Raw genomic sequence first — 24,821 nt, 5'->3', positions numbered from 1 at the left:
CAAATTAAAAAATTGAATGTCTCCTTTAACAGACTCCAAGTATAATTCAACATGTAATATCTAATAATTCATGTCGAACTGCCATACTCACAAAACGTCTGAGATCGTAATTGACATCAATAGTGCTTGATATTTATAGAAACTTTCACATGAGATAAATCTTCATCTGAAAATCTGCATCTCTTATTTCTATGACTTTTGATCTTTAAGTATAAAATAAACTGAATGCCTACCTTTCAGCTGGACTTCCATGCTCAATACTACTGACAAATGGAGGACTGGTCAGTATATCAGATGGATATGATGAGCTTTGCAGTGTAAATCCAAATCCTTTGTGGTCTGCAGGTAGTGTGATTTCAGTTCTGTCTGCATGACCAACACTTGTACATCCAGAATTAGTAGTTGAAGTTAAAGACACTATTAAATTTTAAAATACCTATGTCACTAAATTTTCAATTTTACAAGCATCTTTATCAATCACAATTGCAATCATATAATTCTAATTATTATCATGTGTGATTAATGAATCTATAATGAAAAAAAATTATTGTTTTATATTTCACATAATAAATGATAGAAAAAATGTTCAGTTATACTTTTAATTTCTTCATAAATGTTTATAACACTGAATTTCATTAAAGGTTCATAAATTTTCATAAAAGTATAAACCACTGCTTTGTTTACAAACATTAACCTTGAAAATCATTAATGATAAATGTGTGTAAATTTTACAAATTCAGCAATTCTGTCTCCCTTTTATTAATACAGTACAAAGTCTGAGATCCGGACATCCAGTAACCGGAATGATCTGAAATACGGACCTCAAACTCAAAGCCACCACGTTTTTTGATTTTTTTTTTTTTATACATTATGCACGCACATTTGATTCCCTCCCTCGTGCACAATAAAACATGTTGAGAGTCCTGATTTGTATTTTCACTTCGGCACTAAATAAAATACCTTGTTATTGAAGAAACAATCAATTTAGCATAAATATAGAGTATAATTTAGCATATAGAGAATTTGACTGCAATCCTTATCTGCTTGGTATACATCTCCAACCGAAACATTCTACATAGATACATCGTTGATTTTACACCTACTAATAATTTATAAATTGATGCCAACCTGACGAATTATTATTTATTTTATTTTGCTTTCATCACTGTGTGTTTAGCAACACATGACAACTTCAGTAATGACTCATATAGCAATGCCTGACATGTTAGCATCCTCTCCCTCAGTTCAGCATCGGCCTCCTCGTGGCGCCTGCTGGAAACTATGTTGGCTTCAGCTGGCATAGGCTAACAGTGCTGGATAAACATCCCTTGGAATCAACTGGCCAGATTTCCGGAACCGACCAATTTCATAGGAAGGAGACCCGGGGTTCTACCAGACAACTGACTGGACAGCTTCGATTCTTAGGATAGATAACTTTGCAAGACTAAGCCATCGATTATCCAGTGGTTGGTTCAGGCTCGGCAGGGACCATATAATACTGCCATGTCTGCCCCAAAACTGTGGTGACGTTACATAGTGGATTTCAAAGGACTCTCCTCAGTCAATGTAGAGGGATGATGAAATCTACTTGTAACTTTAGCTCATGAGTCTGGTAATGATAGTAGAGGTGGAGTGGTGCCCCCCTCACACATCTGTGGAGCAGAGCTGGTCCTATCATTCTTGCCTTAGCGCCATGGATGCTGTCAGCTCCCAAACTACTATGCATTGGGCTTTCGTCCCTCTGCACAGACCAGGAAGGTGGCGCCCCCTCAAGTATGCCTCTGGTAGCGGGATTGATAGTTGAGCGGGCCTCTGGTAGTTGAGATGATACTAAGTACTGTGGTTATGGGTTGCCTCTAATGACCTCGGACAGCTAGTCTCCTCCACTAGTTTACTGTCCCTACTGGCATTATGCTTGGCGATGATTACAGATTTAAGTTAAAAGTGCTAAGAAATGATGATGAAGAAAAATTTAACAAAATTTTCTTTCCATATGCCTAAAAATAGATTTGCTTAATGATACTCATAGGCCAAAAAATTACATTTAGTGCTATTGGAATTAAGAATAACTGATATGTTATTCACATAAGCCCAGAACCAGCACCAGGGTTCGTATGGCCGCACCGGATGGCAGAATTTAGAGAAGACAAAGGGAGGTGGTTGGTAGTGGAATTTAAGAACCACCAAGACTGCATCAGGCAGTAAGACACCTAGCGCTGGCCCTCAAAAAGTTTGAAGTATATGTGAGAATTTATTTATTCAGTTCTCAGATAACCTTAAGCATGAGCAAGAAACAGACATAAGTATAATAAATAACTAAACTAATACAATTCAGGCATAATTATCTCAGAGCACTATAAAAGAAAGATAAAACTTAGTGGAACAACTTATCTTTAGTCGCCAATCTCATGATACATAGCCAAATATGTATAGTGAATGAGAGCTAAATTTTATGATGATAGCCATGAATTTTTAAGGTTTTCAGATATCGCAAATCAAAGGTAAAATTTTCCAATTAAAGAAATTTTGTAAAAAAATGTGGAGAAGCAGTAATAAATGAAGATGATATAAAAGAAGTTTTTCATTGTGATTACAATGCTCCTCGATCATCAATCAGTTAATGAATGGCAAAATTTGTAGCATGGTTCTAGATCCAGAAAATACCACTACTGATAGTGAAGAAAGTGACAGAAAGGTTACAGAAAACAAAAAAATTTCGACTGACAAGTTAGTCGGAATTCTCAACACAGCAATTACAGCACTTCAACAATGTAACTACACAAGGAATTATGTCTGTCTACAGAATTGAAGAGAAAGTATTAGCACAAAAACAAAGCAACTTAAACAACTTACATTGAAAGAAATGTTTAATAAAGTAAACAAATAAATATTAAGCTTTTTTTTTTGTAATTTTGAAGCATATATGATTTTGATCATAAATGCTTCATTATTTCATAAATCATGATTTCATATTTTTAATTTTATAATTTCTACAAGCCATCTTTCTAGATTTTAACTGATGATCTAATATCCAGAAAAATCCCAACTGCAGAATCGCAGAAGTTCTGATGAGTCCGGATCTCGGACTTTGTACTGTATTTATTTAATACGTTTATTACAATGAAAAAGCCAATTTATAAATTTCATACAGCTGAATTAAAACATAAAAAATACAAAATTCCAGCAAACTAAAGAAAAATGAGAAAAACTATACAGAGTTGTACATAACTCTACCAATGGTAAAGTTTGTGTGTGTGTGTGTGTGTGTGTGATTATGGCAAACCCTCGAGGGCTATCTGCCTAAGATGAGGGATGCCTTCATGGAGGGCTTTCTAAGGGAAACTGGCTTGTATTCACGTTACACATGGGGAAAACCACGAAAACGCCCATGCAGCCAGCCCATTTGCGGGATTCGAACCTCGGACCGAACTACCAGTGTTCAGCGACGTTACTGCTCGGAGTTTGTGTATATGCACATGATTTTTAAGATATTACAAATGGCAACATTGACCTAAATTAATGTCTAATTAATTGACAGGAAGGCAGCGAAATATGCTATTGTACGCGATTATAAAATTCCTAGGGTTGGTTCTGTTCACTCTGTTCAGTTTTTTCACATAGCTAACTTACCAAATAAAAAGTAATCTGGCTATGCAACTAACACTTTTTTTTTCTTTCTTATCGAATGGCCAGATACTTGCTAGGAAATCACTGAGAATTGTTGAACCCATTGTGCCTACATCATTTTCAGCACATCACCCAATACAGTGGTGTGGGAGTTTCTTGTTGAAGTAAATCGTACAGATTTTAAAATTGAGATGAAAACATGGATATCATTCATTATTCCACATGTCATATTTTTTAATGCAGTGTATAAAAACCCAATGAAGTACCCAGCACAATAAAACTCATAGCACTATTCAGTTATATCAAAGAGAACAAATTTTATCAAGTTTAAAATTGTAAATATCCTGTAAAAGTACATACGGTTATTCTTAAATGTCACACATCAAATGTTCTTTACTCACAACTGTAATAAAATATTAATTTAATATATACAGTGAATAAAAAAGGCTGGAAAGTAAAAGAACATACCATCTGATGAGCTTGGCATAATAGGATTGAGTAATGTTGTACACACAGCAGCACCATCACAGCCTCGTCTCATTCCTGCTGGAGATGTTATAGAAGAATATGGGCAGCCAGAGGTAACAGAAATCCCACCAAGTGAAGACAGAGTATTATAACCACAATTCTGAAAACTTGTCCTTGCAGCAGAATAACGAGATGAAACAATACCTGTGAAAAATGTAGAATAATTATATCTTAGCAATACATGAAATTTATGAAGATATTGCATAGTTCAATAAATAGTCCCTCACTTCTGATGTATTAAAAAGCTCGACAAAAAAGAAACATTGGTGACTACAATCTAGTTTTTAATTTATATTGCAGTCAGTAGTGTTTCTTTTATGCAGTATAATCGAATTTATATCACACAATTTTTCAATCATATAACCTAAAATTACAATTGAAAAAACTTAACTTTTCATTTACTTACTATGTCTTTAGTGCTTCCAAACATTCAATTTATTAATTCATTTTGCATATCAGATCAAAGATAGATTTCAAAGTAGTGAACAAGTAGTGAATTTCAAAGTAGTTCTTTCACATCATTCTATCAGAGATGAGGGGAAAACCTTATTCCCAACCCCACTTCTTAATTTTTGACCATGCGTTCTAACTTCTGCTTCACTACAATTTCCACTGCTTAATGTTTTGATAAAGCTGGTATGAACTCCAACAAAAATACACATTGATAACTTCTTAATCGTTTGTTTACCTGCGCTAATTTTTATGCTGAACCTTTTCATGTTTACTCATTTATTTAATTGTAAAATTATGTGCATGGAACAAATCTCATAATTTTACTTAAAGCGGGTATAATTCATAATCAAATGATAGCTCTGCATTAAAATTAAAACACTTAAACAAGTTTAAAAATTTCAAACTTGCCAGTCAATAAAAATTGTTTAAATCGCATTACAAATTATAAAATAAAATACCTCGTTTTACAGTAGTTTCTGGAGCAGATCGTAGCGACATTTGACTAACTGGCAATATTTCTAACTTAACTGTTTCTCCAACTGATGATCTAAGCAATTGCATTGCTTCAGCTGATGTCATCAGGTCAACTTTTATGTCATCTATTGCCAAAACATGATCACCAACATGAAGTGCACCACATCTGTATTTAAAATTAAAATAACATTTAATCAAAAGTTTATAAAAAATCATAATTTTCGTATAACATACACATATAGAAAGAACTAGAATGTTCAAAGAATAGAGCATACAATATGCCACATCCAATAGCGTAACAAAAATTTTAATTTTACTAAATTTAATGGCACAAATTTTATTATTTTCACACCTACCTCTCAGCAATGCTAGCTTGACGAATACTTTCAATGATGATTGCATGCTCAGGAACAGATAAGCATGACAAGTTAAGTCCCAGTGAACAACCTGGGGTTTTATCTATCTCAACTAGCAAAGGACCAGTAGCATTTTTCACAGCATCTGAAACGTATTATTAATCATGACATCGAGGAATTTCTTACTTCAAAAATTAACTGTTCATGACCAGAATTTTTTTATTATATGGAAATTTTATTACCTACCAATGACTGAAATGTCATATTCAATAGTAAACAGAACAGATTGTTTTAACTGTTTCATGAGGTGCAAAGCTTCTTGCAAACTTGCAGTAGAAAGGTTTATCCCATCAATAGCCAGAAGTCTGTCTCCAGCTTTTATTATACCAGTTCTAGTGACAAAAAATAAAGGGAGGGACATAAGTAAGGCCTCAAAGAAAGCAAACATGATTTTCAAGCAAAAATGATTATATATATGTCACTAATACCACTTAACTTATAAAGTCACCAATATAACTGAAATATGATCCATGATGCCAAAAAATATTAAACAGTTTTTCTGAAATTAGCTTATAAAGAATCATTAAATTTTGCATAATGTCTTTTGATATCCTGAACTAATATACTTGGGAAAGAAACAAATAAAAGTGGATATATTATATCCATATTTATGGATATTAGTTTTTATATCCATATTTATGGATATTAGTTTTTTATATTCTGAATACAAAATGGCTAAACACATTCCATCATCATACAGCATCCATACAATATCAGTTTATTTCTACACAGTACCCACACATATGATAAAGTGAAAGCTTTTTAAAACACCCTATACAAAACAGAGGAAACATATTGAAAAATTAAAACAATTGTTGCACATTGATTTGAAATAAAATTGTTCATTTGCTTAGAGAAAAACTACTAACTAAAGTGTCTCAGGAAAATATTTCACACAAATGCTTTGTATGAAGAGCCATAAGCATGTAATTCAATATCAGTGTTTAGAAATTTATAAAGAGTATTTAATTACGTTTTTATTAAAATATACACTTTTCCCCATACAACTACCACAAAGAAATGGTTTCGTTTCATTACTATTCAGCATTATTTTTGCAAATTCTGATAAACACATTCATATCCCAATATCTTACTTCATATTCATTGTCACATTTCAGTAAAAACATAAATTCAGATACTACTTTGAGAAATCATTTATAACAAAATGTATGTAAGCTAAAAACATATATGCATATAAACTCTAAGACTTCATTCAAGAAAAGGCTTCATTCAAGTCACATGAAAAAAATAGTACCAATCTTACAAATAATAATGTTGTGCTATATATTTGCAAAGCAATAAGGAATGGTATTCAGCAGCATGCTTTTTGTTCCTTCTGCGAATAATGGGTCCTACAGAACACATAATTCACAACTAAAAAACATTATTGCATTTAATTGGCCAAACAATACAAAGTACAGGCAGGGACGCATCGTCCATATGAGCAAAGTCGTGCAGTGCGCAGTGGCACCATGGCCTTAAAGGTGCCTATGATAATTTTATTTTCAACTAATACTGACCTGTAGTGAAATCCTACTACTCCTCTTTCTCTAGGGGCTCTAGGTAGGCACACCATTCATTGTTTGATCAAACATTTTTCAGGTTTAAATTGTTAAATTTTTTATTCATTTAAATGCCTTTGCAGTTGGTGTGGGTTTATTAACTTTTCATTGTTCATCAGTGCATGAGCCACATGAGCATTCTGTATGTATTCATTAAGTCCTGATTCACTAATATAGTGATTGCGAAAAGTAATTAAAAAAATAAGTTAAGTGATGAAATAAATTCCCCTTTATATAATAATAATTACATACTTGTCAACCTATGACACTCAAAAATCAGGAGATTTTTCACAATGTTAAAAAGACTTTTTAAATGATGAAAATATAGTTTTTAATAATGAATTAACTTTAAATAGTAACTAACTCTTAAATGCAAGCAACACAAAAATACCTTATACATAAAAACGTTTTTATCACTTGCATCGTTTAAGGAAAAAAAAAACTTTAATCAGTTTTCATACAAATGTTATAAACAGTGGCAGATTTTGCTTTCTTTAAGAAAGAAACTTCATAATTTTGTTCATAGCAATTGCCACGTAGGCCTGCTTTTGCTAATACAAGTTTTTCTAATGTGTCATCACATTAGATCTAAATTTAGTCCTCGGTTTCGCAACACTGAAAATCCTCTCACACTCTGCATTACTATGGGGAACTGTCAAGATGGCCAACATAATTCTAGACAGTTCACTATATTTTAAAATTCCATCAGCATCTTTGAGTTTTCCAATTAAACTCCACTGGGTGTCAATCCTAGCTGATTTTCTAACTTCATCCAAGTTTTCTAATTGTAAACTGCTGTTATGCAGCTGTTGGAACTGTTTCAATTTTTCCTTCCTTTTAGAACTCCTTTCAAGATAATAATAAATATCAACAATGTGTTCATCCACACTTATTGGTAAAGAAGCTGCCCCTCTTTCAGCTGTGGCATAGTGGCAGGTTGTGCTCCAGTAAAAAGGCAGAGAACAGACATTCTGCATTAATAACTTTTTGGTCCTTTGTTTCCGAAGAAAAATTTAATTTTTAATTTTTTTCAAAACAACTCATGTTGTCCTTGTGCTTTTGTGTACGCACATGTTTGAGAAAATCCGCCCTTCCACCACACAAAATCGAAAAATCGCAACGACAGGCGGTACACATCGCAAATTTATTTTCTTGAGGAAATAATGGAATGAAAGTCAACTGTGTACGACTGTGAAACGTACTGTGTCAACTGTGAAACGTACACAAGTATTTCACCTTTCTTGCAGACATAACAAAAGATGATAATTTCTAAAAATATTTTTGCCGAAGGCATGTGTACTCGCACAACTCAGGACAAAATGACCGAATTAAAGAACATCCAAATAACAGCTTGCTTTGTCCTCATTCGCTAATGACTAATTCGCTCTTTTCTAATGACCATTTATTTATTTTTGTTTTTTTTAAGAACTGCTCATTCAACAGGTGAAAAAAGTATTCTTGCGTTAACTGGGAAAGAAAATTCTTCTTTACATGGGTTGTGCCATCAATGGAGTGATTTTGCAAATTTTCAACAGAAAATCAATTCCTAAAGAAAACTTCCCTAAATGAATCATTACTCATGCAAATGAAATAGGATGAATGTATAAAGATGTGTTGAAATTTACTGAAAAGGAACGGTTCCCCCCCCCCAAATCTCAGGCCTCATTATTATGGATTCAATGCGATCAAATTCAGTGGATACGGTACAATCTGAAGCCCAAAAAACTTAACAATTTCTCAGTAATACTAGGTGGGCTTAGAAAAATTTTACAGCCACTGGATCTCACCATCAATAGAATTTTCAAGCATGAACTACAAAAAAAAGGGGGGAAGAACAGACGCAAAGCAAACTCCATTCCTTCACAAATTTCAAACAGATGAGAAAAGTTTCATATAAAGAGGCTGCACCTTGTAGATCAATAAAGCATGGTAATCAGTCTAAGATATGGCCATAAGCAATATCATGAAGGAAGCATCCAAACAGCATGAAACTTGCATAATGTGTATACTGCAATGAAATATACAAATGACTGATCTCGTTGCACATGCACATTATAGCCAACTGCAGTATTCCTTAAAATCCATATATAAAGGGAGAAAAGATTGCTAGTTTGAATAAGGTGAGTTGTTCTCTCGTGAGATAATTTTGAGTACAGCTTCAGTGTGCCTCATAGAAAAACAAGAGCATCATTCAAGCATGTTTCCAGGTTTGACTGAGGCAGAATCATTGCATGCACAGACTGCAGATTATCCTTCCAGAAAACAGTTATCATGCCAGATATAGTCACGCAAATATAAAATCGGTGGATGCCGGAGGGAATGACTGACAGACAGAATCAATTGCAACCAGTGCTGGATTTAAGATTAAGCTGCACAAGCTATAGTTTAGGCCACCCACTTTCTTAGGGTTGCCCCCAAAAATTGTACCCTATTCCATATAAAAAAATTGACTTATATCCCTCATAAAGGCCTTCATGTTCATCATATGTATTGCACGGATGAAGCATTCTGCCTCATTTACAACCATATAACAAAGAATGCAGTCTGTAACACACCAAGTGGTGTCTGCATAAACAATTCCACATTGTTTATAGTACAATGGACTCTCCATTAAGCATACAATGAGCTGTCCATTGCTTCAGTTACCTTTTACCTACAAATGTTTGCATTTGTAATGGTGCACTGAACGATGGACATGGCTATCTGAATGGCATAGCATTGTGTTTTCAAAAAAATCACACTTCTGCTTGCAGTGCCACAATGATCAGATTACAGTTTGGAAACACCATGGAGAAAGGCTTCTCGACTGTTGCATTCTGTATAATCATACTGATCCTGCACTTTGTCTTATGGTGCAGGGTGGTATTGATCTCCACTCCTGTATCCCCCTAGTACACATTACTGGTATACTTACCAGTCAATGCTATATCTCTGAGATTTTGAAGCCTGTTCTCGTTCCTTACCTTCATGTTCTGCCTGTGGCCACAATTCAGCAGGACAATGTATGACCACACTTTGCACGAAATGTTGCATTGTTACTCTGGCCTGCCTGTTCTCCAGATCTATCGCCCATCGAACATGTCTGATCAATGACTGGAGAATGCCTAGTCTGGCACCCCCAGGTACACCAGATCAACACTGACTACATGTATAGGTAGCATGAGCTGCCTTTCCCCCAATAACCCATTCAAAGCCTCTTGAGGCTATACTCATCAATTTTCTCATTCTCCTCAAAGGCTATATTTCAAATTATTAATATTGACACTATGTGTAATCACTGAAAAAAATTGGCTTTAAAATCTCTTGTCCTTCCTTCATGTAGCATTTTGGATGGCCAGCAGTGTCTAGTCTGTGGTTGATAATATTGCAGATGTGTGCATAACTTTATGCATCCTATTCTGGGTTTATGGGCATTTATAAAATGCTACATTTGGCATCTATTAATTTTTTCACATACTTTACCTCCCATGAAAGTTACATGGTGATTTTCATTGGGAAATCTGATAAGTTCCCTTGCAAATGATAATTTCCAGCATCAAGTCAAGATAGAACTGTTCATAAAAGAAAAATTACAACATTAAGTATTTTATAGTTTATGAAATAAACACCTATCTGCAGATCCACCAAATCTCACATGTGTAATTGTTAAAGGTCGCGATTTCAATCGATCAGCACATGCACCACCTCTTAAAGTGAAGCCAAAGCTGTCCTTCTCTTTCTCCAGTTTTACTTGTATGACTTTTGAAGTTTTACAAAATGAAGCCTCAGCTGCTGAAAGCAAATGAAATGAATTAGCATGCACATATGTTTGAATATAAAATATTGAAAACATATCTTTGATATTTAAACACCAGTCAATGAATTTGCACTTGCTCTGCTTTAAAATAAATCAAATTTTGATCACAGTTTTCAGAATAAAGCAATACTATTTTCTTTGACACTGGAACCCTTTTCACACACTTATCTGAATCTGTTTTTATTCACTTAGACCATTAATTTTCAGAGAAAAAGAAACCTAAATCAACAGTCACTGAATTTTTGTAGAAGTCTAAATAAAATTATTTCAAAGAAAACTCTTACACCGCTTAAATTTGAGGACACAAAAGTAGCCAACAAACTAAATAAAGCAAAATTATGAAACATTAAAAAGTGATATAAACATGATTGCAAATATTTAATTAGGCGAATCTTACGATTTTTTGTTACTTAGCTGCATTTTTATAAGCTTTTATTTAACTCATTCATGCTTTTGTCACTATCAAAGCTTTACCATACTTTTTTAAACTAATTTTTGATATGTTATCGAGCTCACATTTTGTACAGATATTTATGGAGGATGACAACAGTATGTGGTGAAGAGATTTTTTCTAAATTTGATTTAGATTTTTTTAAATTCAATGTTTAAACATTTCTTCACACATATTATCATTTGATGAACAAGCTGAAACGCCAAGAATTTCACTGTTTTAGCCACTGAATACAGTGGAAAACGTCTTTTACATTAATTTTCTGATATTTAAACATAATTTCTAATTTTTCAGCAAAATCACTGCATTTTTTTACATCATATGATATAAGGGAATAGTTGGAAGTAAGAGTGATTATTCATTGCTGAAAAAATATTTTTTAATTGAATTATTTGATTAATAACAAGCCATTAAGACTAAAAAAGATGAAAATATAAAAAAGTTTTCATAATGTAATCTTTTACTTAAATAAATGAACTAAGAGAAAAAAAATAATTTATCATACAGCTTCATGAGAACAAGAGATTAAATAATCCTCTTCACAAAATTCATCTACAATTTTATATCACAAATAATAAAAGCATGGGTGAATAAATAATGAAAATGAATAATTAAATTGCACTGTCACAAGTATAAACTATCAATTTTATAAATTAATGAAAGGCACCCTTTCATTATTCATAATTTCATAATTCATTTATAATCTTACATGAAGAGGCTGGTATTTCATACTCAATTTCTAAAGTAACTTTATTTCCGGCATTTTTCAACAAATTTACAATTTCTTCATGTTTCAATTTAGAGGTTCGAATTCCATTTACAGATATAATATAATCTCCAACAGCTAAAGCATCACTCCTAAAACAGAAAAGTATTTTCACTCACTAATGGAAATAAAACAATTGCTACAACAACAAACATACAATAATATATTCAGTAGCCCATGATTAGTAAAAACATTACTTCAAATCTCATGGGGAAGAATCAAACATAAACTTATGAATTACAATATTTTTATACAAGTAAAACTTGTTATACCTGTGAGCTATACTTCCAGGTCTTAAACTTGAAATTTTAGGCCTACAGTTTTTATCAATTCCACCTGAATAAAATATATAAATATATAAGCAAACAAAAAGTAAATACCATAAGTTTATTTTGTTGAGAAATTAATGTTTCAAGAGTTGTCGCCTTGCATAAGTTTGAATGCTTTTAGAATAAAATTTTTGAAAATCTTAAAGTACATTAACGACATATTCTAAGCCCTTGCATTACGATGAAAGTTTCTAACAGCAAATAAAATTCAACATGATTTAACACAACATCCATATCAATCCACTCAGCACTTCACATTAAAATATTTTGCAAACAAAGATTTGAACTTAAATATGCTTCAGAGTTAACTTACTCAAGCCACAAATCTCTTAATCAAATAAGTACTTAACTTTAGGCCTCACCAGTAGCTAGTGATTAAGACTGCTGAATACTAGTAGACCGATCAGAGGTTGATCCCAGGTGAACGGGTTGACTACATGGTTGGGTTTCATGGTTTTTTTCATATGTATTTCAGTTTACTTAGGAAAGTTCTTTAAAGAAGGCATCCCACTTTTAGGCAGGTAGGTCTCATGTGCTCTGCTATATTCAAGTAACCTAATCTAACTTTAACCTTTATTGTGAATATTAGATATAAAATGTCTTTAAAAACTTGAAAAAAATTTAGCAGGCAGTTTTTCAACAAAAGAAACACAGAACAAGTGACAGGTTTTTAAGGCAACTATAAAAGTAGTGAATTACAAATGAAATACTCTCAAAAGAATCAAAAATGAGAATTTTAAGTCATAGTAATTTTATTAACTTTCAGAAAAGTGTCAACAAAAATTTTAATTCCTCAATTATGCATTGAAAAAATGTTGTTTACTTGTACACTGACTAAAAAATACTTCTCTAATATGTAAAAACTAACAAACTGACATTTCAGTGCAAAAGCAATGTCTCCTCTGTTACTGAAAACCACACTTATGTTTCATAAATAATATCAAACTTGTACATGGATAGTTTTAAACATAAGGAAACGATTATATATAACAAGTGCTAAAATGCTAAACAAATTGAGGTTAGTTTGAAATGCTATTATCTCCCTAACAGGTAATTTTCTAGTCAACCATTTTGCAAGTTGAACATCATCTCACAGGAATCAAACTCCTATGAGAATCCAATTAAATATGCTTTCAATGATTATTAAAACCTGAACTAATAAACAATTTTAAACTGTTCATTTGTATTCTGTTCAACAAAATTAATAAATATTGGCTGTTTTATTTCGAGTATTATGAGCGTTCCATTACGCCTAGGGTCACAAAGTCCAGGCTTAGAGTCCCAGTGTCTTCGCGGGGCAACATTAACCTATAATTCATTATAATATTATTTCTTCTTTCCCCCTTCCATGAAAATAAGGAAATAAAACACTGGAGACCTCTAAAAAATACTACGTTTAATCACTTCCTAGCTGCTGTATGGTTGTAGTTCAAGGTATCTTGACACTACTTTTTATGTAAATAGGTAAGTACTGTTTGACGGAAAAACGTGCATCAAGAAGTTTTATTGAAAAAATTTTGATAATATATTGCAGTGTTTAGAAAAACAAAAGAAACGAGGAAGGATTCAAGCCCTTAATCTGGAGATTAAATTAAGTTTAAAATGCTTTGCACCAAATAGCCATTACTTCAGAGCCTCTTCAAAACTCCTTATACGACAGCATGTTGAAACTGTAAAGGGCCGTACAGACTGCGGTTTATCTGAGCTAACGGAATCGGTTCAACGAGTCGACTAGCTCCGCTGTGCGTGCAGTTCAGATTTTTCAACTCGTTGCGCTATGAGGGAAAAACTGCTTTTGAAGATGCGTCGGCTAAGTCACTTGTCTCTGTTAGCTCAGATAAACCCCAGTATGAATGACCCTTAAGGGGTTTTAGCGCCTGTCCGGAAAAGTTATTTGCATAAGGGTTACAAATAGACATTATCCTTAAATCAATAAACAACTATGTTAGTTTCCTTGGTTAGAACTAATTTCTCAAAAACAGGCATTTCACAAAATTAAAAACTGTTTGCCAGGAAAAAGAGAAACAGTAAAAATACCTGAAATAATCAATCCAAGAGTACTTCCTTCCTTCTTTTCTAGCTCAATAATTGATATTCCCTTCTTATCATCTTCAAAAAAAAAACCAAATAAATTTTTAAAAAAAGATTACATTTCACTGAGGATTCAAAACAAATAAATATTCTAACTTGCATTAAAACGCTTTTCATAATCAACTTTTACTTAAACGTATTTCTTTTAGAAATATCAAAAAATACATACAATCAAAATAAAGTTAACTATATCAATTGTATTGTCAAGTATATTACTTACCAGATAATATACTTGACCGTTTATCTTCATTTCCAGCCACATCTAATCCATAGCCATGATTTTTGTTGTAGGCATTTTCACCTATTATGATAACAAATTACATATTACTAATAATTATAACAGTAACTTAAATAAGCATCTTAAATTAACTCAGTTTCAGCTACGATTTGATTTGGTTCGAACTTTACAATTATTTTTTGAATATGAAAGAAACCAGACTGGAAGCTATACTGCTTAAAGCAGATTCCAATTCAACTCAGATAATGGCACAACTCAGATTCAGAATCTAGTCCCTCTAAAGTGCATTAGAAAACTTTCAGCTATAATATATATATAGTTTAAAAGGGGGAGAATATCAAACCCAAAATATGAACTCAATTTTAAAATTAGGAAAGCAGTGTCTGGAATTTTCTACTCCCAGCCACAGGAGAAACAGCTCATTAATCAATCCAACATAAATGACCAGTCTTGCATAATAAAATTAGCACACGTATTCAATACTATTAAAAGGGAGGAAAGGACACCTCTGGAAACATACTCGTTTTACCTCCTTGCAAGTGGTCATGAAATTTACGGGAATACGCTTCAGAAACGTAGTGTTTGTCCACAGATTCAGATTACAAGAAATTTCTAGCAAAAGAGAGTAGGATGCCGTTGGATCATACATTGCAGCAGTAGTAGGAATTTTTAGAAGAGTGGTAACAAACGAACGCACTGATTACAACACGCAAATGTACTTAATTTTCAGTTTAAGAAGAAAATGCATAAATAACTACGTGGATTCGAAAATTCGGAATTTTTCAGTGCCTTAAAAAGCTGAATCTTGAAGCAGTTAAGCTTATGCAATTGTTGGTAAATGACAGATTTAATCTACTCCCTCCCCCAACTAATCTTATTGGGAGGGGGAAAGTAGATTAAGGTTAACTAGCTTACTTTATAAATAATTTTCACACTGAAATTAAAATATCCAAACAAGAACAAAGATAATGCTATCACTTACATCCGGTTTGCGGTTTGGTTTTTTTGGTTATGGCAAAGCACATAAGGGCTTTCTGCTTAACCCTTTGCGGCACAGTGTGTCCGGTCCGGACACACCTAAAAATTTCCTTCTGTACGCACAGAAAAATTGAATGGAAAAAGGATTTATAGGTTACTCTGAACCTTCTTTATTTATAAAAAGATGGCAGCTCAACACAAACCAGTCCATATATTTTAGCCATGTTTAGTTTTTTAAGACCCTCATTTTTTAAAGAAACTTTCCAGATTTTTTTTAGGGTATAAAAAGAATTGTTTGAAAAGAAATTTCTATGTTATTTTTTTACTGTATGCTAATCTTTTTATTCTATTTTAGTTTTAAATTTTTACCTTGAAATCTTGCCTAAAATCAAACGGCGAACCCTAGGTATGCCAGACCGGGCTCACCGATAATCTAGGACAACTGAGAGTCTGTATTCTTTGTTTCTCCGCATTTCATCGCTTAGTTTATTGACACAATGCTTGTTTCCGCACTCTTTTCGAAGCTCTATTCAATCAGTGCGCCACTTTGGGCACACCCACAGAATTAAAACGATAAGTGCTATCTTCACAAAATTTTACTTGTGTACTCCTCTAGGCCTAATTAAATTGCCTACTCTTTTTTTTTATCAAAACTCCGACTTTAAAAGGTAGCGTGCCGGAAAGGGATAATGGGAGAGATGTCTTGGTGGAGGACTTTTTAAGGGAACTGGCTCGTATCCATGTTACACATGAGGAAAACCATGAAAACGCCCACGTACTCCACCCATTCGCCATAATCTGAATCAAGGTCGAACTACCAGCGTCCATCGATTTTATCGCTCAAACGCTAGCGGGCCATTCACAGCTGAAAACTGCTGAAATTAGCTCATAAAAAGAAAACACACCGCACAAACTAGGAAACTGCATTGGTGGTTGTTGGTAAAATCCATAAGACGCAAATGCACCAGATTTGGTGTAAGAAATTTTAATAACTGCCGACCAGCCGGGAAAGTGGCTAGTGACTCTGACTATGGAAGGGCCCGTGTTCGATTCCAGAAGAAGGCATGGATGTAATCTGTCCGTCCCTTCACAGCAGCCAACGGTAGCCCATCTACTGAATGCCCCCATAATAAAAAGATTCTGGCCTTTGTAGTGGACAACGCCTATAAACGGCTAGTGCCCGCCATTGGGAAAAAATTAGTGATTAGAAAATCATGCTCTGTGACTCTGTGAAGAATCACTGAGATAAATGTCTTGATGTTTAATATTGAAATTGCATGTCTGGAAATTTAAATAAGTTTTAAATACGAAGATACTACTATACATTATATACTCGTATACTACTATACATTAATTTAGATGATTTGAAAGTCTGTTTAATCACATTGGCTTAGTTAGCAAAATTAATTAATTTTTCAAGTTCATTTTCCAACCACAGCTTGAGATATACAATTTTGTTTTTCTTTTATTCACTCTGCACGGCTGCCGTTATGCTAGGTAAACTTCTAGTCAAAAGTTAAGGAACATAAACAAGAAGTACGAATAAAAAAACTGTTAATCAAAATAAAGCAAGGGTATACTGGATGTCAGATATAACGAAATCTCCAGCATGTGCAATTAAGGAACAGAATGAAAAAAAATACTGTTATAAAGAATAAAAGTCAATAATGTGCCACAAACAATAGAGTGGTGAGGCTTGTTATTGCAGCAGAAGTCAATAACTTTTGTTGAAAGCACAAGCCCGACAATGCCGATTAAACGCAGTAAGATAAACTAGCAACGTAAATTTGGGGAATCCTTGCCCCTTCATACTAGGCGAAACAATAGTTACAGAGAACAGACTTACAGAAAACCATTATCTCTCGCCCAAAGCATGTCCCATATATTTTGCAAGGAGTTCATGACCAAAATTCCACTAAACGTAGCATACGAAGTTAAGTTTCAAACTGCAGCTAGTGTTCGAGAAAGGCAGCCCTGAGAACTATAAAAACGGCAATAACGAGCATGGTAGCAAGAAACGGGCGGGCATAATGATCTCCGAGGTCCTCTTGATAGGGCACTCAAGTCATTACAAGGCCAAGGAAAATGTGGAGCCCCCACTGCCACTACAGCTGTACTTTTCCGGGATGTTTTTGCTCTGATATCGAATACCAGATATTCTCCACATTAAATCTTGACTGGCAACATCTTGATAGACCATACTGTGAATCATGCAAGAAAGCACAGCTCCCACTGTCATGAGCAGATTATTTGAATACTACATAGAGTATACGGTGATTATCTATTTATTCCACTGTTGCGAGATCCAACTGAGGGATCTCTAATTCAAATTTATCGAGCTCTTCGGCGTGAGGACATCAAAGGGATGATGACAAGAGGCCGTCTTGCATAGGGAAGATCTTCGTGCAGCCGTAGGGAAAGCTTGCCAACAGACAGCTCTTCTGTCAAAGGTACAGTTGACTTACGGCAAATGACCTGCGGCGTCGGCCATGCAGGCATAGACAACAGAGATGGGTTTTACGTCAGCAAGGACTTCAACGCGAAACACCCGTTGAGAGGAGCCAGCCAACCAGATCCATGGGATCAGCAGGTTTGCAAGCTTCTCGCCTGCTGAGATCTAACAGTCATCAGTAAGCCCAGTGGCGTAGCTAGGGCGGGGCAAGGGGGGACATTCAGGGGTCTCCAAATTGATGCTACGAAATTTTAGAATGAAATGTTTTCCGTTCTTGGCGCAAAGAAAGGGGCGCAAAATCTTCAGTTGTCACCGGGCGCTACTGAGTAACCCACAAAGTACATCAACCTTCTCCCGGCTCAAACGGGAACTTATGGATCGACCTGACCCTATTAAAGCGGGCAGGTTCAATCAATATAAAGAACTGGGGAAGTTATGAACAAAGAAAAGGTAAGAAGCCACAATTATGTAAAATTTGACATCAGTAGCTTTGCATACGAAAGTACGAACAAAAACAAAATAGACATTGAGGTCCCACTATCAAAAGAGGCAGCCAAACACAGGATCGTCCAGCACATCATATGGCTCTGGCAGGATAGATGGGATGAAGCACTTCATCCGGGACTGCAGATCGACAGCCTCTTCCCGACGAATTATAGGGCCGTGGACATCTTGGCCCTGTACGACGACTACTATTGCCAAAAGAGAATCGAAGAGCTAATAAAATGGGTAAATTTCACACGTGACAAAATGACCAGATTGTAAAAGGCCCATATACCAAGTCAAAACGGGCAACAGAGCCTTGTAAATAATGTATCATGTAACTGTTAATCCTATCTTTCTGTAATTTTGTTTTAATGAAGGACTTATGTCAATGAAAAAGGTCGACCTTTCTTGTTGACAACAGCCGGAGTGATTTGTCACATCTGTAGTGTCAATGACGGAGCAGGTAACAGATAATTATGATTCCTATGATTAGAATAGACGATTAGACAGACAGTCCTCGCATGCTTTGCCGTATTCAAGCACCTAACTACTTGAATACCGGTGAATGGCTAGTTGTATAAGCGTTTTCATGCTTTCACTCATTAGTAATATGAATACGAAGTTTCCTTAAAAAAGTCTTTCAGGAAAGCATCCCTCCTTTTAAACAGATAGCCCTAGTACGCTTTGGCATAACTGATAAATTCATTGTGCCAAATATTTTAGCATATTCGATTTGAACCTATAGTTAGCACCGTAACACATAATCTAGCATTTCTGAGCAAAATCTCATAAAAGAAGCAGTTCGTGTTTTCTAAAATTGAAACAAGACTGGTAACTTTAATGGTTCTTAGCGTCTGTCTACTGTTTGATTAACATGACAAAGCACATGAGGGTTATCTACCTAAGTGAATGTGAGAGACATTCTACGATCTACAATGAATAAGAAATTTGGCAGCCAAGATATATTTAATTCAACTTTTATATGTTTGTTTATATATTAAATATGTTTTGGCTACAATCAAGTTTGCACATTAATTGTGCCTATTCCAAAAAGTTTACATTTTAAATAAATCTGCAGTAAGATAGAAGGAGTAGACAGACTACAGTCCAGCTACGCCAAAGCGTAGAAAGCAAGTGCGTTATGTTCAGGGTGAAATCTTAATTCAGACTGAGTTAGTTTTGATTGGATCATTCTCAATGCCTTTTGATTGGATAATTGATACTGCTGTAAAATTACTATTAGCTGTTTGAGTCTTTGTTCCATTTACATCACCAGAATTATGCAAGAGTCATATGACATGGATTAATCTCGAAATGACGCAGTGCAGAAAGATTACTATTTTTGGAATAGAGAAGGAAAATTAATTTTTACACTGCTAATTTAATCTTTTACACATTCTTTACTTTTCGTACATACATATTTTTTTAAATTTTATTCAAATACGTTTTAATATTTTGATATTTTTCATCATTTTTCACTTGGGGGGGAATGCAGAAACGAACGTCGGAGATTACAAAACTTAAAGCCTTTTTAAGCTGAGTTTAATTTTATTTAAACGTAAAGATTTAGTTTTATGAGTTGAAAACAGGCGATGATGTAATTATTTATGAAGAAAAACGTTCGATTTAAAAAAAAATAAAATAAAATAACTGCAATAAAACATGCTTTGCGATAATTTCTCCGATTGCAATTTAAATTTTTTCAGATTGCAGCCCCACTCTTAAAAAAGCTGTACCTACATTACTGTTTTGTAGACAGATCTACATCACAATCAAATGCATATAAGGAAATCCAAGTGCCGTCTTTAGCAGAATTTTTGAAGTATTTAAAGCTTTTATTTGTGAGGTTTTCGAGTTAACCTTCAAAGTCAGTTTTCAACTAGATGCTACCAGAAATCTCCGCGTGAACTGCACTCTGTACACATTATAATATTATTCATGAAGAAATATGAAAATTAAGATATCATGCAGTCATCGGTTAATACATTTCGTCAACCTTCATAGGGCCTCTAACAGGCACCTCTGGGCTCAACAATGCCTATCAAAATACTAGAACAGCAGTCATAGCTAAACTATGACTAAAAGAAACTTTTAAACCCGCGTTTATTCAGCTCCCAGTCTAAGTTACACATAATCAAATGCATATGCGAAATTAGTTAGCCCTTTTGCTTTAGCTATCAGACTTAGAATACTATATACCAATTAAGCCTTTTTCTGCTTATAGAGACGTTAAGTAGTTTTAAAGCATGGGTCTATGAAAAATATGCAATGTCCTCGACAGCACTCGAACCTAGACCTCTCAAATACTCGCTGAGTGTGCTACCGTTACACCACGAAGGCTTGCTGGAAAGGAGAAGATAATACCTTATGTACTCCCCCCCTTTAAAGAGCGACTAGGGATTAGAGGACACAATCGCCAAATTCTGGTGGTGACGAATCATCATCCACCAACTTTTTTTTTAGTTCAGGCGTCCCTGTAGAGTCATTAGTTTATTTTGATATGGGAAAATGTGAAAAATGAGCATTGCCTTCGCCGAGACTCGAACCTGGACCTCTCGAATACGCGCCGAGTGTGCTAACCGTTACAACACGAAGGCTTACTGGAAGGAGGGAGAAGATACCTTATATGCTAAACAGATAAACTATTAACTTTAAAGCAATTAAGCAATCAAATCGTCTTTTTAAAAATACGGTAATATTTATAACAGTAAGCGCAGCTGCATTGTGCCATTAAGGGATGCATTCGTGGATGTCTTTCAAAAAAAAAGGGGGCTCATGTGAAGTTGAGAGAAAGCAAAACCGCACTTGCATCCAGTAAGTAACAAAGCCAGGAATCGAAACTGGTACGTTCAGGAGCATTATCACGGGAGGCTGCTGGTTTGAAAAATACGAAAGCTGGTTTGGAAGTACAGAATGATTATCATTCCACAAAAAAAAAAAAAAAAAACTCTAAAAACTACCTCTCACTAATTACGGATGATTTAGTAAAGCTGATATTTTAAAGATGGGGGCAAATGAACTTCAGAAATTTGAATCATTCGGATGACTCACGTGCCAAAGGGATGCAATCTGGCGTTTACTTATTTCTTATTAAATGCAATTTGATATTAATTAATGGTCACGGCCGGCTCCATGCATAGGCGACATAGCTTTTCTTAAGGCGACAACTAAATAAAAGCACATTTTCCTTTAAATTTGTATTTTCTCTGATACTAAAGCCGACTCGCGGGCCATACGCTGCCCTTTCTAATTTCTTAACCCGGCCCGTCATGAAATCCTGTGCTACGACATTTTCATCTCTTTACTAACCGATTTTGTATGCAGACTACCTAAATCATCAGCATGAGTTCGTATCTATTATTACAATGTATATACGCTCATACAAGCATAACGTAGATATGCTTTTGCTTGTGCACCCGCTGAAGAATGGAATCATTTCTAGTAGCTTTAATTTAAAATAAACAATGAAATATAAATATTCTTGAGATAGAACGAGTGATTAGAAAAACGAGCTTAGGGAAAGAAGATGTCATCGCAAAATTTGTACAGTTGAACCTCGAGATACGAGCACCTGTATATACGAGAAATTCGAGATACAAGGAAAGTATGAGCGAAAGATTCGTCTCTAAATACGAGCACTGACTCGAGTAACGAGCAGTGAGACAGGCTGTTGGTATGCGTGGCGCTATTTCACGATTCGGCTCGACTCGGGGAATCCCATCGTCAGATCACTCAGTACTCTTTGATCTCCGTGTTCGTGCGCTTGTGAGTTAATTGTTTTTTACATTTACCGTGAAAATAATTATTTTAAGATGCCTGCCAAGAAGATTGTTGCCTCATAGTGCTGCAAATAAAAAGAAGGAAGCCATGGGGGGGCCGTTGAAATTAAGAAATCACAGATAAACGTAAGTGTGGTGTAAGAGTGACAGAAATGGCGAGGATTTACGACCGTTCGACGATCGGCACTATTCTGAAGAGGAAGGAAGAAATTAAGAAACTTGATGCGGCCTAGGGAGTTACCGTTACTTCCAAGCACCGTCCAAAATTAGAAGATATTGGGAAGCTGTTATTGGTGTGGATTAACGAGAAGCAATTAAAAGGCGATTCGGTGTCGGAAGCTATCATAAAGGTAAACTATGGTCATATTACTTACCAGTGTTATTTATTACAAAAATTTATTGTTATGTTGATATTTTTTGGGGTGCGGAACGGATTAACAGGGTTTCCATTATTTTCAACGGGGAAGTTTGTTTCTAGATACGAGAAATTCGCTATACGAGCTCAATGCGGGAACGAATTAAACTCGGTTCCACTGTACTTGAAAATGAAACAGTATACATGTCAATCATCTGATGACCAACAGGAATAGATGCCGTTTTTGATGGATTTGTGATTTTTTTCACAATTGTAATTACCTTACTGGGAAGGGCGCTTCGCTCCATCGTATCATGCAAACAAGAGGGATGCCGCAAAAAATCGTCACGGCCTAACTCTAAGATGCACTAAACAAAACCTTTTTGGCCCTGGGTTAAAAGCATTTGCCCACTTTTGGCCTAAGGTGCCAAAAATGGTGGAGCCAAGCCTGCATATGACAGTCTCAGCTTTAAGTCACGATGCAACAGCATACGAATGTGGAGTTCTAGTACCTCCCACTACTTTTAACGTTAAGGACATACTTCAAAATGATAGGTCAATCTGCGGCGCCATTCCACTTGCCATTGATACGCACTCTCTTTACCTAAGCAAACATATACATATGTTTCTTCTGCTACGCAATATTCCTTTCCTTTTATCTTTTTTTTTTATAATAACAAAAAAGATAAAAGAAAAATTATGACAGCCGCAAAAGCTCTTAAAGCTTTTTTTCTTCCTGTTTAAGGAACTTTTTTAAAGTTTCATTCTGAACCGAAGTTTTTCGGCCGGTTTCACAAATTTGTCAAATACTCAGTTTTTAGACTATATCTCATCAAAGAATATGGAAAACACAGGGTATCAAATTTGGATGTAACATACAAGCAACACTATAGATTTGTACACCTCATTTGTCAAGCGAAAAGACTGATGAATTGCAGTACAATTCACTATCATTTAATTCACAAATTTTATGAAAATACAACCAGATAATCCTGCAATTGCGATTAAAGTATTCTGAATGTACGAGGAATATTCCCAACGATAATAAACAAATCACGGTAAAAAGACATTTTATAAGAAAAACAAACGCAATATATTAATTTAGAAGTCAAACAACAAACCTAACCCATCAACGGTCGAGCGGAGAAAGCCGCTGAACACCGATAGTTCTGTTCGGAGTTCGAGTCCTGACGAACGGGCTGGCTGCATGGGCGTTTTCGTAATTTTCCCCATGTGTAACGTGGATACGAGCCAGTTTCCCTTAAAAAGACCTCCATGGGACGTCCCTCCCTTTCCGTGTAGTGCCTAAGGGCGAAGCACGTAATAAGTAAAAAAAAAGTAAAATTAACAAACCTAACCTAAACCCAATATACTTTAATGATTTTAAAAATAACTCAAATCGGTAAGTAATTGTAAACCATTATAACGCAATAAATTTAAGGTTAAAATACAATTAGACGGATTTTATTGCAGCAAAGAATACAAATCTTAAGTTGGGGTAAACGGTCATTATAAACATAGTGAATTAAGCATAGCTGGATTACTTACATAGTTACCTAACATTAGTAAACAGATTTTTGGTTACGTACTAGTTACAGTCTGTTCGTCAAACTATACAATACACCAAGGTTTCTTAAACTGTGGGCCCTGACCCCCAAAGGGGTCGCGGGACCTGCAGCAGGGGGTCGCCAAAAATTTTAGCAGTTTTGATATTTCTTTGACTTATTATAATAATTTTACAATTACCAAATATTTTTTTTAAATGTATCTGAAAATAGTAGATAAAGATAAGACAATACAGACAAAGAAAAAAAATGAAAACTTTTCGACGCATTCTTTTTTAATATAAACGTTCATTTTCCTTGCTTTGCACATGACGCTGTCATTTCGTCTGTTATATATTTAAAATTTTCACATTGTTCTATGTCTTAAAATTAGAAATTAAAGTTTATGACCTAAAGCTGCAATAGTATATTACAGTAAAAGTGAAAAAATTGACAGTTTCACTTACGCGTATGTCGGATTCGAGCAATACTTATG

The 24,821-nt window shown here is 34.8% G+C and overlaps 1 protein-coding gene across 3 annotated transcripts in view; it reads right to left on the bottom strand.

Moving 5' to 3' along the window:
- The window catches only part of LOC118194556 (glutamate receptor-interacting protein 1-like), a 91,811-nt gene that overhangs the window by 23,729 nt on the left and 43,261 nt on the right, over positions 1–24,821 (bottom strand). For 2 of the 3 annotated variants that reach the window (XM_085808509.1, XM_035365701.2), the window contains exons 2-11: positions 14,714–14,794; positions 14,440–14,511; positions 12,346–12,409; positions 12,017–12,165; positions 10,669–10,831; positions 5,685–5,830; positions 5,439–5,583; positions 5,067–5,248; positions 4,096–4,299; positions 234–417 (exon numbers count right to left, since the gene is read on the bottom strand). In XM_085808509.1, coding sequence (XP_085664635.1) covers positions 234–417; positions 4,096–4,299; positions 5,067–5,248; positions 5,439–5,583; positions 5,685–5,830; positions 10,669–10,831; positions 12,017–12,165; positions 12,346–12,409; positions 14,440–14,511; positions 14,714–14,794 — 1,390 coding nt within the window. The remainder of the gene's footprint in view (positions 1–233; positions 418–4,095; positions 4,300–5,066; positions 5,249–5,438; positions 5,584–5,684; positions 5,831–10,668; positions 10,832–12,016; positions 12,166–12,345; positions 12,410–14,439; positions 14,512–14,713; positions 14,795–24,821) is intronic. The other variant, XM_085808508.1, reaches the window with a different exon arrangement.

Source organism: Stegodyphus dumicola, chromosome X1 (assembly GCF_044657685.1).
Source record: "Stegodyphus dumicola isolate Sdum_Otavi_A_Nest chromosome X1, ASM4465768v1".
In the NCBI taxonomy this organism is placed as follows: domain Eukaryota; kingdom Metazoa; phylum Arthropoda; class Arachnida; order Araneae; family Eresidae; genus Stegodyphus; species Stegodyphus dumicola.
The sequence above is the reverse complement of the archived record's forward strand: the minus strand, read 5'-3'. Positions and strand labels throughout refer to the sequence as shown.